The 17494-nt window shown below is 40.4% G+C and overlaps 1 protein-coding gene and 1 long non-coding RNA gene across 7 annotated transcripts in view; one reads left to right on the top strand and one right to left on the bottom strand.

The window, feature by feature from the left end:
- Positions 1-17494, top strand: part of dennd1a (DENN domain containing 1A) — a 492710-nt gene that overhangs the window by 155014 nt on the left and 320202 nt on the right. For 4 of the 6 annotated variants that reach the window (XM_033048627.1, XM_033048629.1, XM_033048626.1 and 1 more), the window contains exon 4: positions 16016-16065. The exons of the other annotated variants lie outside the window; for them this stretch is intronic. In XM_033048627.1, the coding sequence (XP_032904518.1) occupies positions 16016-16065 (50 nt within the window). The remainder of the gene's footprint in view (positions 1-16015; positions 16066-17494) is intronic. 6 annotated transcript variants of the gene reach the window in all.
- The window catches only part of LOC116990703, a 46230-nt gene continuing 44719 nt past the window's right edge, over positions 15984-17494 (bottom strand). The window contains exon 3 of the long non-coding RNA XR_004416604.1: positions 15984-16115. This is a non-coding gene — a long non-coding RNA (uncharacterized LOC116990703). The remainder of the gene's footprint in view (positions 16116-17494) is intronic.

Genomic DNA, 17494 nt, shown 5'->3' with positions numbered 1-17494 from the left:
AGTGGTTCAAATACTTTTGGATGTTTACCCAAATCAAAAACACCGTGGAAGCTGTAAGTTGTTCGTGAACTAAAATTGGCTAATGAATGGACATCTCTCCGTTGTTTCTTGCAGAGATGAACCAAATCCACATTATGGCTAAGAATTTGGATTTATAAAGGAGCTCTTGCAGATGTTGATATAATAAAGAGAAGCAGAACTAGGCCTTTCAGCTTTCTCAGATCATGATTGATCTTTTACCTCGGCACCACTCTCTTGTATTAATCCTATATTCCTCATTTTCCTGCACATTCTCAAATCTATCAATCATGTCTTGATGATATGTGGTGACTGAGTCTCCACAAGCCTTTTGGGTAAAGATTTTCATGGATTCACCAGCCTCTTATAGAGATTTTCTTAACATTTCAGTTTTAAATGCCCATCACCTTATTTGGAGACTATGACCACTGAATGTGATTTGTAAGAAACACTTTCCCTGCCAAGTCCTATAGGAATTTGGCATCAATCCTCGGGTGCGGTCTGTGTGGAGTTTATATGTTCCCCCTGTGACTGCATATGTTACTTCCAGGTGCTTTGGTTTCTTCCCACATTCCAAAGACGTGCAGGATTGTAGGTTAATTGACCTCCGTAAATTGTTCCGAGTGTGGTGTAGGGCATAGATGCAAAAGTGGGTAGTTACAAAATGCTGGAGTAACTCAGCGGGTGAGGCAGCATCTCTGCAGAAAAGGAATGGGCAACATTTCGGGTCGAGACCCTTCTTCAGACTGGTAGTGGGGCGAGTTGGGCCGACCGAAAAGTGGGATAGTATAGAACTTGTGTGAATGGGCAATCGGCATGGACTCAATGGGCCAAAGTGTCTGTTTCTATTCTAATCAATCAATTAAAAAAAAAACATGCCCCAGCTTTGTATTTTTTTCTACTAAATTAGTTACTCTCACTTTTCTACCTAATATTCAAAGTGGTAGTTGAAGGAAATTGGGGATAAAACAGATGATGTTAAAGGCTTGTTAAAGCCCTTATGACCAAGGTAACCCGCTTTATAGATGGCTGATTTGGGGGGTTTATTTTCACAGCTCTACATATCTCTTGATGAATGAAAACATGGTGCTAAATAATTATGTATTTTAAAGCTCTGGTTCAAAGCAGCATTTAAATAGTGTTTTATATCCATTCCTATAAACCTTATCACAGCAAACAAACACTTCCCTACAGCTTCACAAATCAGATAGTTGCTCTTTTGTTTATAGTTTGATTAGCTTAATGAATCTTAACATCTCCCTTATTAATGAACAGTTGTGGAGTGACCCTATTGTAAAAGGTTTCATCTGACTTTGCCTGTGCATGAATGGGCTGACATAATAACTCTTTCTGGGAGCCATTAAACATATTGGAAAATTACGTTAGTGGTAATTACGTTAGGGGAGCCGTGTGCGCAGCGTGCGTGTCCCGGGGAACTGTGTGGGCCCGTTCTACCCGCCAAACAACCGTGCCGCCGATGACCAGAATGACGACCGAAGACCGGAACATGTCCCGGTAGGCCCGACTTGCCCCACAGGCCTCCCAGGGGACTGCGGTGAAGCCAGGTGGCGAGGCCTGTCTGGGCCGAAGGAGTCTCGGCGGTGGCGGCGATGGGAGCCTCGGCAATGGCAGCAGAAGACTCGGCGGCGGCAGTGGGTGCCTCGTTGGCAGTGGGGCCTTGCCGGCAGCGGGAGCCTCGGCGGCTATGGGAGCCCCGGCTGCAACGTGGGCCTTGGTGGCGGTGGGGCCTCGCGGTCATTGAGCGTGAGGGGCAAGGGAAGGAAATGTGGACCCAGCATGCGAGAACCGTCGTGAAGAACAATAGGGACTCCGTGTGGGGGGACCGCCATGAAGAACAATGAGGACCTGGCATGGTGGGACCGCCGTGAAGAACAATGAGGACCTGGCGTGGTGGGACCGCCGTGAAGAACAATGAGGACCTGGCGTGGTGGGACCGCCGTGAAGAACAACGGGGACCTGGCGTGGTGGGACCGCCGTGAAGAACAACGGGGACCACTATGAGGGACAGTGGGAGAACAAAGGGGGACCCGGTGTAGGGGAGGGAGGCACTCTAGTTTAGAATCCTCTGCCCAGGGGATAAACCTGCCTTTATTTGTTTGTTTGTTCTGGTGAAGGTGCTGTGTACATGCAGCCAGTCAACAGTCGCTTGTCTTTTTCTTTTTGTTTTAACTTTTAGTTTCAAGTTTTTGTGTACCTTGTGTGTTGTGAATGTCGGCAGGCCAATTTCCCTCCGCGGATGAATAAAGTTTATCGTATCGTATCATGGACTAACTCTAAAGTGACAGAGATTTGGATCTACATTAATAAACTTCCTTCCAGCCCCTGCCAAGAGTTACAGACCATCTGTGGGAGGAGAAACTCAATGGTTCAAACAGCATCTGAGGGGGGTAAAGGAATGGTCGACGTTTCGGTCGAAACCCTGCATCATGACTGAGAGTGAGAGGGGAGATACACAGTATAAAGAGAGCAGGACTGGCGAGACAGCCCCCGCCCGGGCTCACCATTCCTCCTCACCTCTATACTGGATATCTCCCCTCTCCTCCTTCAGTCGTGATGCAGAGTTTTAACCCGAACTGTCTACCATTCCTTCCCCCCTACAGACGCTGTTCGACCTGTTGTGTTCCTCCAGCAGATTATTCTGTTGCTGCTACATTCTCTTGTGTCTCCTGCCAAGAGTTAGTGTAATTTCTCAATTAGTTAATTCTGTAATTGAAAGACTATGTTTTAAAAAATAAATGAGCAGCAATTTCTTGACCAACACAGTTCTGCGTCAAGTAGTATTAATTTATTATTATTATTATTATTATTATTATTATTATTATTATTATTATTATTATTATTATTATTATTATTATTATTATTATTGTCTTGCAGGATCTTGTAGAGATCATTAATCACCTGCATAAAATATAATGAAGGAAAATATTCTGTAACCTTGTATTGTAATTTTGAAGATTCTTTTGAAGCTGAACATGTACATCCTTTCACAACTTGTATAGATTATTATTTTAACGTTGGTATTCATGCCTTGTGAATAAATTTCATTTTCTTTTTACATATTTTTTTATTCAAAATTATGTTGATTGTGTCAATGTGCTCCAAGGTTTCTAGCTTGGTTACATCCACAAAAGGACAGATTGAAGATAGTTATTAGCAAGCTTTCTGCACACAGTTGCCCTCTTACTTCTGTATTTACAATGTCATTAAGGTACAAGTCAGCAATGCTGTCTTGATGCAGTTTCAGTCACAACTGTGAAACCAAAATCCCACGGGGAGCCTTAAAGTGCAGAGAATTCAGCGAGGGCCCATTATCCACAGTTTCTGTTTATGTTATATAGAAAGCGAGACGTTGGGGACTGCTATGCCCCTCGTTCCCCTCCTTTGTGTAATGACCAAGTCAGACTTGAAGAACTAGATGGTAGAAAAGCTGCTGCCGAGTGTGTGAAACATGTGCATTTCAACTGCGATTAAGGGCAAAAAGGCAAAATTCGACCTTTTCAGGTAGCAGAGGTATCGAAAGCTCCAGTTTTAATGTCATAGCCTATATTCAGTTAGCCAATATCATGGAATATGTACTACTGTGCCCAAATTCATCTTGAACAATTTTGATGCTGTTCACTTTTGCTTGTGTAAGCATCAATCTTTCCACTCTTCAAGACATCCTCATTGAAAATAATAAATGGATGAGTGACTTCATTTGGATGCTAACTAGAAGTACAGGGTAGTTGGAAAAATACGTTGGTGCTTTCCTATAAAATTGAAAAATAATCCCTGTCTAACTCCATCGTGGTATATTTGGTGTCAAAAATTGAGAAAAATCTTGTATTTTGTCTTCAAAAGAGGGGAGTTGTTTTGAAGTGATAAATTCACAATTTCAACCCCTATAAGAACTCTAGTGGTAATTGTTCTTGAAGAACAATTCTCAATGGTTCAAAGGTACAGTGAAATTCCTTTTCTTTCATACAATTCAGTAAAAATCTTACTATACAAAGACACAATCAGACCCAAGTACACGAGTGTAAGAATAGTACATTACACGGAGGCAGTACACAAGAGTCGCCATGTTTCCTGCACCATCTTGTATCGTTCAAGTTCAAAGTACTTCAAAATATACTCTTATCTTGGGCTTACAGGCCAGTTGGGTCAGGGTTGCAGGGAGTAGGCCTGGCCTGGCGATGCTATTGATGTCCTCCCCCGGCACTACGTGAGTTGCAGGCCATGTCCAATCCGTGCGCTCGTCTTATGTAGCCTGCAGCAGTTCCTGAATCCTAAGGAAGTATTTCAGACCCCAAAGGACATCTTTCACCTCAAAATATGGAATCCAAATTCACTCCTGTATTAACTCTTGGACGTGCTTCCGAAGTTAGTTCCGGTGCTCTTTATCTATCTGATGGCTGGAAAAATGCTGCATAAAATAATTTTGAACTTTGTCCTTCATGTTAACAGTACATATGCATGTACTGCATAGCTGTTTCTAATTAAATACCAATTTATTTCATAATTGCATAAATGTCATTGTTGATAGGGATGTTTTTTATTATTAGGAAGATTAAAAAAGAGTGTTACTCTACTTAACTCCACTGCATCCGTTTGATTTTCACTTTGCGCCTATTAGCTTTAAGTTGCATTGCTTAGCTGGCCAAGGAGCTTCGATGGAAAGAGAAACAGAGCCAATGTTTCAGTTCTATGACCTCTCATCAGAAATGAGAAAAGTTAGTAATCAGGAAGTTTTGATTTCTGTTTGATTTATTTAGGGGCATCAAAGTCACAGTAAAAAAACAGTATTGCTGTCATTCCTGGTTTTCTTTGATCTTTGAATTCCCTCTTTTCTTGAATGAATTGACATTGCTTGCTTTACAGTCGACTGTTTCTTACGAGTCACATGCCTTGACCCACCTCTACCTCATCAGCTCGTGCAGTGTTGTCAGTATATTTGAAATACTCTGCCCTCTTATAAGGTTTCAGTTCATCTCGATATTGCTCTTGAGACGATGCATCCTCCCTAAGGGCCATTCCAATCCCAGTCACTGGCAGACAGGCCAGGGGAAGCCAACGAGGAGTACCACAAACAGCACCTGGATGCCAGAAGATGCCAGCACCTTGGACAGAGGTCTGGGCGCAGCTGAGGCTACAGTCAAAGGAGATACAGCTTTGTCCAATTAGCTATTGTTGGTTCAACTCACCTGCACCTCCTTATAAAGCTACTCCTGATAAACCAAGGGAGTTCCAGCCAGAGGGAAGAGAGAGGAAGCAGGACAGGAAGAAAGGGAGAGAAAGCGGAAGAGAGAGGAAGACTGTGCCGTCAGGGCAAGCCTGAGACCGCCAGCACCTCCCCTTCGAAGGCAAGACTTAGCCGCCGGACACAAGCCCGCAATCGCCAGTGCCTCCTCACCGACTTCAAGTGGCGCTGCCCACGCGTGGACCTGGACCTTCTTGTCACTACCTCCTTCACAATTAATAAACCATATTACGTGAGTTCACCCTACCATGACTGTGTCAGTGTAGTCATTATCATCCTGGCATCATCCCTGACACCACACTGTGCAATACAAGAAAAAGAAAACAAAAGGTAGTGGCACGGTGGCGTAGCGGTAGAGCTACTGCCTTACAACACCAGAGTCCCGGGTTCGATACTGACTAGCGCTGCTTGTCTGTACCGAGTTTGTAATGTTCTCCTTGCGGCCGAAGAGCCTGTTTCCGCGCTGCATTTCTAAACTCAACTATACTAAACTAAATTGATATTCTCTAGAACACCGGAGGTTGCGGGGAGACCTGATAGAAATTATATAAAATTATGAGAGTCATAGAAAGGGTAGTCCGTAAGAACTTTTTTCCCCCAGGGTGGAAATGTCAAAGATCAGAGGGCATGGGTTTAAGATGAGAGGGCCAAAGTTTAAAGGAGATGTGTGGGGCATGTTTTTTACACAGAGAGTGGTGAGTGTCTGGAACACACTGCCAGGGGGTGATGGAGTCAGATACGATAGTGGCATTTAATAGCTTTCGGATAGGCATATGGATATGCAGGAAATGGAGGGATATGGACCATGACTCAGAGGAGATTAGTCTAAATTGGCATTATGTTCGGATGGACATTGTGGGCCAAAGGACCTGTTCCTGTTGTACTGTTCTACGTTCCATTACCAAGTTCTATCAGTGAATTCCTCTTGGACTAGATTTAAATCAAGATTTAGAACACCTAGATTTTATTTACATCAACTATAGTAGGTGCTATGTTAATACTTTGAAAGCTGTATTGCATCTTGAAACAGGTTTGGTCAATTAACAGAGAAATAAATTTTCATCTTCCCACTAAAAGCTGGTAATTTAAATAATTTGTCTCGTTGTGTAGAAACTATGTAAAGTATTTAAAAATGAACCAGTTATACCCAAAGATCTTAGAGCAGTGCAAGATAGGCCACTCCTGCGAAATACAATGGGCTGACATGTAGTACGCTACGGAGGGGATCCTGGGCATTTTCCCCCGCCCATTTTAGTAACCGGAGCCTACCTGACCCGACCCGACTCGCAGTGTAATCAATGTTGCGGGGCAACATTTTGTGTGTGTGATATAGGGTTAGATTCATAATTCTGTCAGTTCATACTTCTTGTCAAGAATAAAATTTGACTCTGGTAATTGTCTTTTTTAATGTTTTTTAAATCATTTCTTTTTAAATGGCTCACAAGCAGTGTTTGAGTTGATTTTGTAGTAACCGGAACCGACCCGACTCGCAGGGTAATTGACATTGCGGGGGAAGTTTTTGTGTGTGATATAGGGTTAGATTCATAATTCTGTTAGTTCATAATTCTGTTAATTCTTGTTAAAGAATAAAATGTTTATAAACACACATACATGAATGTGATATAAATGTATATAATCATATAACACACACAATTATATTTCTTCTGATCCAATGATGAACTTTATTTCAGACTAGACAAGGGACATTAAATAAGAAACATTGTAAACCTCCCCGCAACTTCACACACTCCCTCGCCTGCCCCCACACTACAATGTCTCCCCCCCTCCTATGCCCCTCTCCCCGCTGCCCCGGGCCACGCACCCCCTCTCCCCGCTGCCCCGGGCCCCACACTCCCTCTCCCCGCTGCCCCGGGCCGCACACTACCTCTCCCCGGGCCGCTAACTCCCTCTCCCCGCTGCTCCGGGCCGCACACTCCCTCTCCCCGCTGCCCCGGGCCCCACACTCCCTCTCCCCGCTGCGGAAACAAAGATCCGATCTTTGGCCGGAAGCAAGATGGCGGGGACTGGTCGCTAAAATGGGTCCTATAATCACCCATGAATCCGCCCATGAGCGTACTACACGTTTGCGTGAGAGTAACCCATCTTGCTCTGCTCTAAGATCTTTGGTTATACCTACTGGATAGTTTACTTGACAATAGCCATGTTTGCAATCATGTATTTTCCAGGCTCTGCAGATTATCCAGGAGCTGATCAATTAATTTATTAAATAGTAAATTGTTACAGTCAGTTTCAGAATATTAATTTGGTGTAAGGAGTGAGAAGATAAATAAAAGTAACATCATGTATAAACATGTACTTCCAAATTGTTCAATTTTCGTTGGAGTCTGATGGAAGTAGGGGTGGGGGTAAGGGGCGAGGATTTTTGTCCGATGGTGTAACACTAAATTTTACATGGAAATGATAGAAGGAATCGTGGTGATGTTCAAAGTGTAACAGGTTTTAAATGCTCTCACATTGATATTGGGATGAAGGAGACTGAGAGAAAGCTGAGATGTCTCAAAAATAATTTGCTGAACCTTGTATCTTAAACGCATGGAATAGCAATCAGTAGGATTTGGATTTGTAGGTATTTATGGCCTCGACAGAGTTAATGCTCCCAGAGGAGGTGAAATGTTTTGGGTATGGGAGTTTTTCCAGATATGCGTCAGCAGGGAGTGAAATCAAGTTGAAAGTTTTATAAAAATGTTAATTACAGCAAATAGCAAGTTATGTAGTGGTAAATCTGTTCATTATAAATTCAGAGTTTTCCCAAACAAATATTTTCATAACATATTGCTAGATTTGCATTTCATTTTAACATTTTGAATTGGTTTAAGATTTTTATTAATTCAATTTGATTATTTTAGTTTCGAGATACAACGCAGAAACAGGTCCTTCGGCCGACCAGCGATCACCCATACATTAGCACTATCCCACACACTATGGGACAATTTACAACTATACCGAAGCCAAATCTTTGGAGCGTGGGAGGAAACAGGGGCACCCAAAGAAAACTCACGGGGTCACAGGGAGAACATACAAACTTGATCCCACCACCAGTCACATCTTCTCATCCCAATCCTTTTCCACCTTCCACAGAGACCGCTCCCTCCTTGACTCCTTGATTCACTCATCCCTTTCCACCCAAACCGTTTCATCTCTGCCAATGACCCCTCCTCCCTCACCTGTATCGACCTATCCCTTGCCAAGCTTTGTCCTGCCCCCATTTCTCTTTCAAATTTCTTCCCCAAATCAGGTTGAAGATAGGTCCCACCCCGAAATGTCACCTATCCATGCTCTCCTGAGATGCAGCCTGACCCGCTGTGTTATTCCAGAACATCGTAATTTTTTTTGTAAACCAGCATCTGCAGTTTCTTGTGTCTACAGATAAACTCCTTTACAGCTCCTACCTCCTTTCAAAACTGTATTTCTAGATCTTAACAGCAACTAATACATACAAATTGAGCCTCCCATGCAATAAATGTGCTTCTTTGCTGCAATTTGGGGAAATATACCCAAACACACAAAGCGAACACAAAGGCAGTCATGTATATGCTTGGCTGGGGCTGCAACATTTTATTTAAACAATTTTTATCCCCCTTAAGTTTGCACATCAGTGTTGGTGATCTGTCCGATTCTTGTTGTATGTTCTTTATTCCACATGAGCCTCCAATTGGGTAGGTAACTTTATAAATGTCAATACTGAACTGGAGCAGAACTAAACAGTTAGGCAAATGGAAATGACATGGTCTTGCAGCATAAGTCCTTCCATGCCATTTTCACACAAATCCTATGCTAACCCATTTTCTTCACCCTACATTGCTATAATTTCTTCCTAGATTGTACTTGTGCAAGGGGGAATTTACAAAGAGAAATTAACCTGCCAACCTGCGTGTGTTTGAGAGATGCGGGGAACACTGAGCATCCGGAAGAAACCCACAGTCACAGGGAGAATGTGTAAACTCCACACACAGACAGCACTCTATCAGGATTGAACTTGGCTCTCTGGAGCTGTGAAGCAGCGACTCTGCTAGCTGTGCCACTGTGCCACCTACTCTGCCCAACTATTTGTCTTTGGAAGTTGCCTGAGAGCATGTCACGGAGCTTTGATTTAGTATGAAGCTTCTACTTGGTTAACATACATCTTGATCTGCTGCTGCTGCCAAGATTAGTTTGGGTGTAAAACTTTGTCATCAGTGAGGCAACAGTGCCATTCATGAACCTTCCCAAACTTGCAGCAAATGTTCCCAACGCCTGGAAAGGACAAAGCAATGAATAGGAAAAGTGATTATGGATAGGAATACTTTGGTTGATGATAAGCAAGATTTCCTAGGCTTAATTTTCTTTACTGAAATCAAAAATGCCATGGATTTAAATTAATCAACTCAGTATTAACCTTTGTTGTTAAGAGTTGAGTCTTTTGATGTCAAGCAATTAACCTTCTATTTCCAACTGGGCAGCCTTCTCAGGGTAAATGCACTAGAGATGATAAGATCAGATTGTTTGCTAATATTCAAATAAAAACATTGCATATTGGAGCATTTACCAGCCTCTGTTAAATTGGATTCCTTATTTTGTAGGAGGCACGGCAAAATAGTTTACACATAGTAAGATCCTGCAAGTGGCAGTGAGATAAATTGAGTTGATTGAAGGATAACTGTTGAATAAGTCTCATGTCATATTGTGAGATATTTTGTGTCTACCTTAAGTAAATGAACAATCAGTGGAAACATTGATTCACATTTAACTTTGGGGCCAGAAATCACTTTCACAAATCCACTGCCGTCAGATTTGTACTGTATATAACTGATGAACACATTTTAACAAGAGGACTGAAAGAGGCTTGCATGCAGCTACTCAGTCGGGCAAATTTGGCTGTGCAAAGAAGAAATTGTTTGGTAGCGATAACATTAGAGCAGTAGTGAGCCTGAATAAATTGTGCAGAGCTGAACCATGAGTCGCTTTGGCATGGAGGTTTAAAAAGCATTACAAAAAAGTGGAAAAATATACTTTGTAAGATAGGCTTTGTGCCAGCCATGGGAAAATGTAATCAGCTGAGCCAACATCTAAATGCCCATTCCTAGTTGCCCTTGAGGTGATAGTGAGCTGTCTTTTTGAACTATCGCAGTCTTTGAGCTGTGGATTTACCTCCACTGTTGTTAGGGAGAGAGTTTCGGGATTTTGACTTGGTGACGGTGAAGGAAAAATGATATATTTCCGTGTCAGAATGGCGTACAGCTTGGAGGGCAACCTCCAGCTGTTAGTGTCCCCGTACCTTGGTTGCCCTTGTCCTCCTAGCAAGTAAAATGTTGGGGTTTGGAAGGTGCTGTTGAAACAATCGTGGTGTGTTGCTACATGCATTGTGTAGATAGTGCAAACTGTGCGATGATGATGGATTGAGTGAATGAACTGATGTGGATTGGTGCCCTGTCAGGTGGACTAATTCAATTTTGGTTTTGGGTTTACAGCATGGGAACAGGCTCTTTGACCCACTGAGTCCACGCCGATCAAAGATCACCAATATACCAGTTCTATCCAGCACAATGGGGACAATTTACAGAAGCCAATTAACTCACAAACCAGCACGTTTTTGGAATGTGGGAGGAAACTGGAGCACCCGGAGAAAACCCACGTGCTCACAGAGAGAACGTACAAACTCCATACAGACAGCACCCATGGTGAGGATTGAACCTGGGTCTCTGGCGCTGTAAGACAGCAATTCTGCTGCTGCGCCACTGTGCCGTCCTGCATAGTGCCAAGCTGCTTGAGTGTTGTTGAAACTGCACTCAACTAGGCAAGCGGACAGTATTCCATCACACTCCAGACTTGAGCCTTGTAGATGGATGACTGTAAGGCCATTGAATATAAGGGAGTGATAGCTGGGCTTTCTTTTGTTTGATATTGTTATTGCCCAGCACAAGTGTGGTGCGAATGTTATGTAATTGGCATTAGTATTGGTTTATTATTGCCACGTGCACTGAGGGGCAGTGAAAAACCTTGGTTTGCGTGCTACCCTGCCAAATCGTACTAGACGTAAGTACAATTAAACTATACACAGTATAACAGGTAGTGCAAAGAAAAATAATACTAGTGTGCAAGTACATATTTGTGGGTTTTATTGGGACTCATTAGGAAGCTCTTTCAAAGAACTGGCAAAACATGGTGTGCTGAATTGCTATCTCCTTTACTGCAAGTTTTTGTGAATCTTGTCCTTTTGGAAAAAAAAACATTTGAATAGAATTATGGACGTATCTGATCATTATAACATTTCTGTCTGCCATTTCTTTGCACGCTATAAGAAAACATTTCACAAAATTATGTTCAATATGGTAAAAAGTTTTTACATTTGCAATTAATTAACTGCAAAAAGCTCAGTGTTTTAAAAAACAGTTAACTGAAGTTTGAAAAGCTGGCAGTGAAGGGTATTCATTTATCTCATGTTTCTGAGCTCTTTATGCCTTGGAGGCAGCTTCCTCATTGATTCTCGTGCTTTCAACAAAACATTTGTAAAGAAACAGTAATAAGTGAAAGGAAAGACATAGCTTTTGAATTTGCTGATAATTCTGAGCTTGTAGATAGTTGATTTCAACTGGAATATTTTCAGAACCGAGTTGGTGTAACAGGAATGATGCCAGGTCTGCTAATTGTGTGGAATAAAAAATGATAGTAAATTCTGGTCAGCATCACTTCCTTCTCTAATTTTAGTTTCGTTTCGTTTAGTTTAGAGATACAGCGTGAAAACAGACCCTCCCACACATTAACACTATCCTACACCCACTATGGACAATTTTTACATTTACAAAGCCAATTAACCTACACACCTGTACATCTTTGCAGTGTGGGAGGAAACCGAAGATCTCGGAGAAAACTCACGCAGGTCATGGGCAGAACGTACAAACTCCGTACTGACAGCACCCATGGTCGGGATCAAACCCGGGTCTCCTGCACTGCAAGCACTGTAAGGCAACAACTCCACCGCTGTGCCACCGTCACCGAACCCCAAGTTCTCCTGCTTTAAATAGTGAATGTTGGTGACCTAATTGGAATAGCTAACTGTTCATAGAAGTTCAATTAACACAATTAAACCAAATCAAAATTTAGGAATTAACTTGCATACTGAAGCTCTCTTAAGGTGCTTGATTTAAAATCTTAGCAGAAATTATTGTTTCAAATTAAGTTATTGTTAAACTGATTATGATTGAAAATTGCTTTGTTTCTGTAGAATATCATAATTTCATGATTGAACAATGAAGGTGCATTCTTTATAAGATTCAAAGTTTGTGTTTAGGCAGAACTAGTAGATGCATTTGAAACTAGTTTATTTTGGTCTACTAGTCGGTGCCCAATAAAAAAAATCTTGTTCTTTTAACCATTAGTTGACAAATACCCGTTTCAAAGCACAATGCTATGACTCCAGTGTAGTGATGTAAACTGATTTTAGATTGTTGAAAATGAATGAAAACCTTTATTAATATGGAAGAGAAGAATAAATTCATGACCAATCGAATATTTTGCACAGTAGAAATTTGTTTGAAGTCAGCATCTTTAAGTATTTTTGCTTAAAACTTTGCAATTTGAAGCTAACCTAATCGATGAGCTGTATTCATCAATATGTGTACGGTTGGAAATATTGATCGGTGAGGATTTTAGACAGTGCATGTGAAGCTTATAATGTCAGCAGTAGTTTGATAATGAAAAGAGTGGAACCTGGGGGACATGGAGACAGGTGGTGCATGTCCTAAAGCCAGCAGTGACATGGCTGCTCTGAATCCCACAAGAGACGTGGATCATGCCCTACTCTTTGCAAATGTGACTGGTTGGTACATAACAGTTTCCTGTTCAAAATAACAAGCCAGAAACCAAATCACAAACTAAATGATAGATGAAATTAGAAACAATAGAATTTTCAGAAGTATGATCCTGTTATCTTTACAAACATATAAAATGGATAAAGCATGGTTTAAATATGATGTTTAACGTGGTTTAATGCCCTACTGATTTGTAGCATATCAAAATAATGCTGCTTCATTATGCATAGAGCAAATACTTTGACACCTGCTCTGTTTATTTACCTTTATGTTTGAACGTCAAGACTCATGTTATTTTTTTCTGCAATTAGTAATTTGTGTTTAAATGCAATGTATATATTTTCCGTGATTTTTGTTTTCTCTCTGCCTGAGGCTCATGTTACCTAACATGCACAGACGTTAAGCTTTTTGAATTTATTGTGCTGATATCACATATAAAATTATTTGAGCAAAGATTACAATATATTTAATAATACTGCCCAATCTACATAAAATAGACATGATCTAGCTTAATCCTCTGTTGCTCAAAACATTATGTGTGGAGAGTTCTATGATATACATGAAATATAATTCATCCATTTAAACTGGTAAAATTGGCTTAGAAAAATAATTTCTTTTGTGATAGACAATAGAAGGAGTAGGCCATTCAGCCCTTCGAGCCAGCACCACCATTCAATATGATCATGGCGGATCTGATATAGTTTCTGTCAGCAGTAATCTATATTGGTAAAACAACACATTAGCAAGAAGAGTACTTGCTAGTTATATTTACAATTATTGCAGATATTATTTTCAGAATACGATTGAACAAAATGAGGTGCAAAACATCAAACAACTTTAGCTATTTTAAGGTCTTGAAAGTTACCAATCAACTAATAGATAGATATAAGAATGTGAGTCACAGCACACCAATCAATGGGATGTTGAATAAATGTCCTTAATTTTCATGCATACATTGAAAATTATTAACAATTGTATAACAGGTATCAATAAGGTATTTCGGGGATATATGCAAAACCTCTGCAGATGAGAAACGGGTGAACTGGTGGAATAAAGCTTGCTATCCAAATCAGTTACTTTGCATTGCCTCAGAAACTGTTCTGGCACCACATCTACTAATCGTGTTGGAGTTACATTTGCATCGGAAAAAAAAATCATAGTTCAGGATTTGGAGGTTACATTAAGGTGCATTTGATAATTAGTGGATGGGAAGTCTGTTGCAAGACATGGGTGATAGAGTAAATGAGCTGTGGATCACAAAGCAAACTCTTTGTTGTCACTTGATCACAGCTATCGTTACAAAATTACATTGTATGATTTAGAAGGAATACTATTGTCTAAGAACCTGTTGACGGAATTAAAGACTTGCATGTTTTGCTCTGACTGTGCAATCAAGTGGACAGACTGTTTAAACTGAAGTCACTGCCAGAATTTATAATGCTCAGCATTCAAGAACACTCGATAGAGAACTGTTCCATGTGCAAAGTAATGTTTAATTTATCAGCAAGGTCCAAATTGGCTTTAGGCAATCCAGCCACAGCTTGAACTGGTTTGCTGGGACCATGGGAAAATTTAATTAGCTATTTTTCATCCACATGTAAAATGTATGAATATAAAGTGAAGATGTAATTAACATTACAAACCATTTTATGAAAACTGTTTGTGCAGTGAAAACTGTAAAGCTTCGGACACACAAATGTCATCTTATTGCAACGAGGATATACTATATATAAAAAATATTCTCCCCCACCTGGAGGTAAATAGTTTCCTTTAAACAAAAGTAAGTTTTGAAAAGCTTTTGATATTGTGCAGCTGCTAAATTGATAAGTGTATCTGTTCCTAAAGCAGTTTTGTTTGATGTTTAGATGTACTGTCAAATACAAAGGCAAAGATATTTAACTTGATGACGAGAGAAAATAATTATAACAATGGAAAAAAAGTTCAAATGATCTTAATTCAGAATTTCAAAGAGCTTTAATTATGATTTAAATATTGGCAGATATATTGATATTAATATATTATGTACTTTTTTCTGCGTGTATGAAAACAAACATTTATTTGTGGCATAATTTTGATTTTTTAAATTAAATGATGTTTCATTGATAGCAATAACGCAACCCTTTCAGATATTTATTTTCCAAAGTTGCCCTGCCTTTTCTGCCCCCTCAATGCTATACAGGTATTGTGCTCCTCAACATTTTTATTGGTTATATTGTCTCAGTGGTAGGCACTTGGAAAATTATATATGCTCTAAACATAATCATCTATATATAGTGGAAGAAAAACATTTAAAAAAACATTGCTTTTTATTACAAAAGTGAGTAAGGTTTCATATTTCGAACTTTAAAAAAAAAGATAAAATGGAGAAAGCTGCTGCTTTCTTTGGACTCCTCTTTTGTCATACTGTACCATGGGTTTTCTAATCCCATCAGCCCCTGTTTCTAGGTAACAGCCAAAGCTCTGGCAGGAGTGGCAGTCTGGGCCGAGATAAACCCATGTGGCTGGTGTTATTTAGTATGATCCATATGGTCAGGCTGCGAGCAATCCCAGGAGGGGTGTTAACACTCAGCATCCCAACCTCCAATCCCCCAGGAGCTTGCATGAAATAGCCCCTGCAGCCTGTTCATGTGTGAATCTTGATCATTTTTTTCCATATTTAATGAAGTTTGATATTATTTGTTATTATAACTGATTGCTCGCTGCCTTCTGTAATTGATAAGTCCCCCCCCCCCCCTCCCCCCCCAACTTTGTCTGCCTCGAATTTTGCCATGGAGCAACAGAGTGTGGGGTGTAAGGTTGCGGGTGGCAGTGGTCGGTGGGGGGGGGGGGGGGGTGGGGGTGCTGGGTGGAAGGTGTAATTGTTTGGTGTAGTTAATATTACATTTACTGGCCTCACAAGATGCATAAATTCTCTGTTTTCTCTCCACAGGAAGTTCTGCAGACATTGACCAAGTTTTGCTTCCCTTTCTATGTGGACAGGTACTGTTATCATTGCAAAGTTTACGAGATAAAGATGCCATAAAATTGCTCTGGAAAATAACAAAGAAATTTAGTTGTATTCTGTGCCTTTAAAATCTTGTTTAAAGCACCCCCCCTGCACATAAAAATGAGGAAACTGTTTTTATTTGCCTGTTAAGCTGGTATTGTAATTCACCGCAGGTGCTTCAAATCAAAATTCTGCTCAGTGTCTTCATAATTCTGTTATTTTCCTGAAGTTAAAAGCAGTGAAGTGCCCGAGAAAAGTTGTAAATTAGATCTTCACTTCAGCAGAATACAGCCATGGGTGGTTTACACATACCATCCTGGTCGTATGTACTCCAGTATTATTCACCAGACTTTGGCAGTGTTAATTATAAGTTAACGAGAAAAGGAAAAGGAGCTCATTTAAAATTAGTGAGGAACATTTTATTTTAAAGAATGGCATTGGACCAATTATATTTGCAATCTCATTAATCCTGTAATATAAGTATCTTCAATTTCAATGTTAGCTTTTTAAAAAAAAACTTTAAATAAGCTATTTAAGACCAGCTATAATTTGTTTTTAAAAACACTAAATGCAGACTCTTGTACCTACTCAAAAGCGCCCTCTGTAGATCCGTTGAGAAATTTTTGTTTTGATGTTTTTAATAATGACTCATTGTTTATTATTATTAAGTACTTATTATTGCGTAAGCTGACATGTTATGGTTGAGTTACGTAAAGCTGTGGTATATTGAAAACATCTTTAGAAGTGTTAAGTATGATTTTAATGAGATGCTGTTTGGAAGTAAAATGTTTTTGATAGTTTTGTTTAATTAATCACAATAGTTGAATCCAACACGTTAACGTCCCTTAATTATTCTGTTAATTTACTGATGGAAGATGCGATTACTTCCCATTCTTGGCCTGCTGTGCCAAGAGAAATCTTGGAATCTTACCACTGAGATCAAATGAGTAGTTGGCTGACGTTCACGAACCTTGTTACAATCATATTATAGAGCAGCATTGACAATAACCTGGTACATCAACTCCCTTGTGACATTTGTGGTTGAAGACTTGTGCCAAACCTTGGTTAAGAGGAAGTGGACCTTTGGCACGTGGCCAAGTTTGCTTGACAATTACGATGCTCCCTATTTTGCCAACCCCAGACAATGTGTGAATCTTTAAAGTTTCAGGGCTTTGTGTTGTTTGGCAAAATGGCTTGCTGTTAGAGTTTTCATAACATGAAAGACAATTCAGTTTTGGGCCTTGGTGAAGGAAAGCCAAGGAAAGAAACGTTTTCAAAGTTAAATTTACTAAGACCGAAAACAGGGATTAGAAAAGACACTATGTTTCCAAATCAAAGGCGATAAAAATGCCTGGGATGGTGGCAGTGGAAATAGTATGATGGAGGTGTGTAGGAGGGTTTTAGAGAGGCACATGGATATGC

This window comes from Amblyraja radiata, chromosome 32 (genome assembly GCF_010909765.2).
Source record: "Amblyraja radiata isolate CabotCenter1 chromosome 32, sAmbRad1.1.pri, whole genome shotgun sequence".
Classification (NCBI taxonomy): domain Eukaryota; kingdom Metazoa; phylum Chordata; class Chondrichthyes; order Rajiformes; family Rajidae; genus Amblyraja; species Amblyraja radiata.
This window is presented reverse-complemented; position numbering and strand designations above follow the sequence as displayed.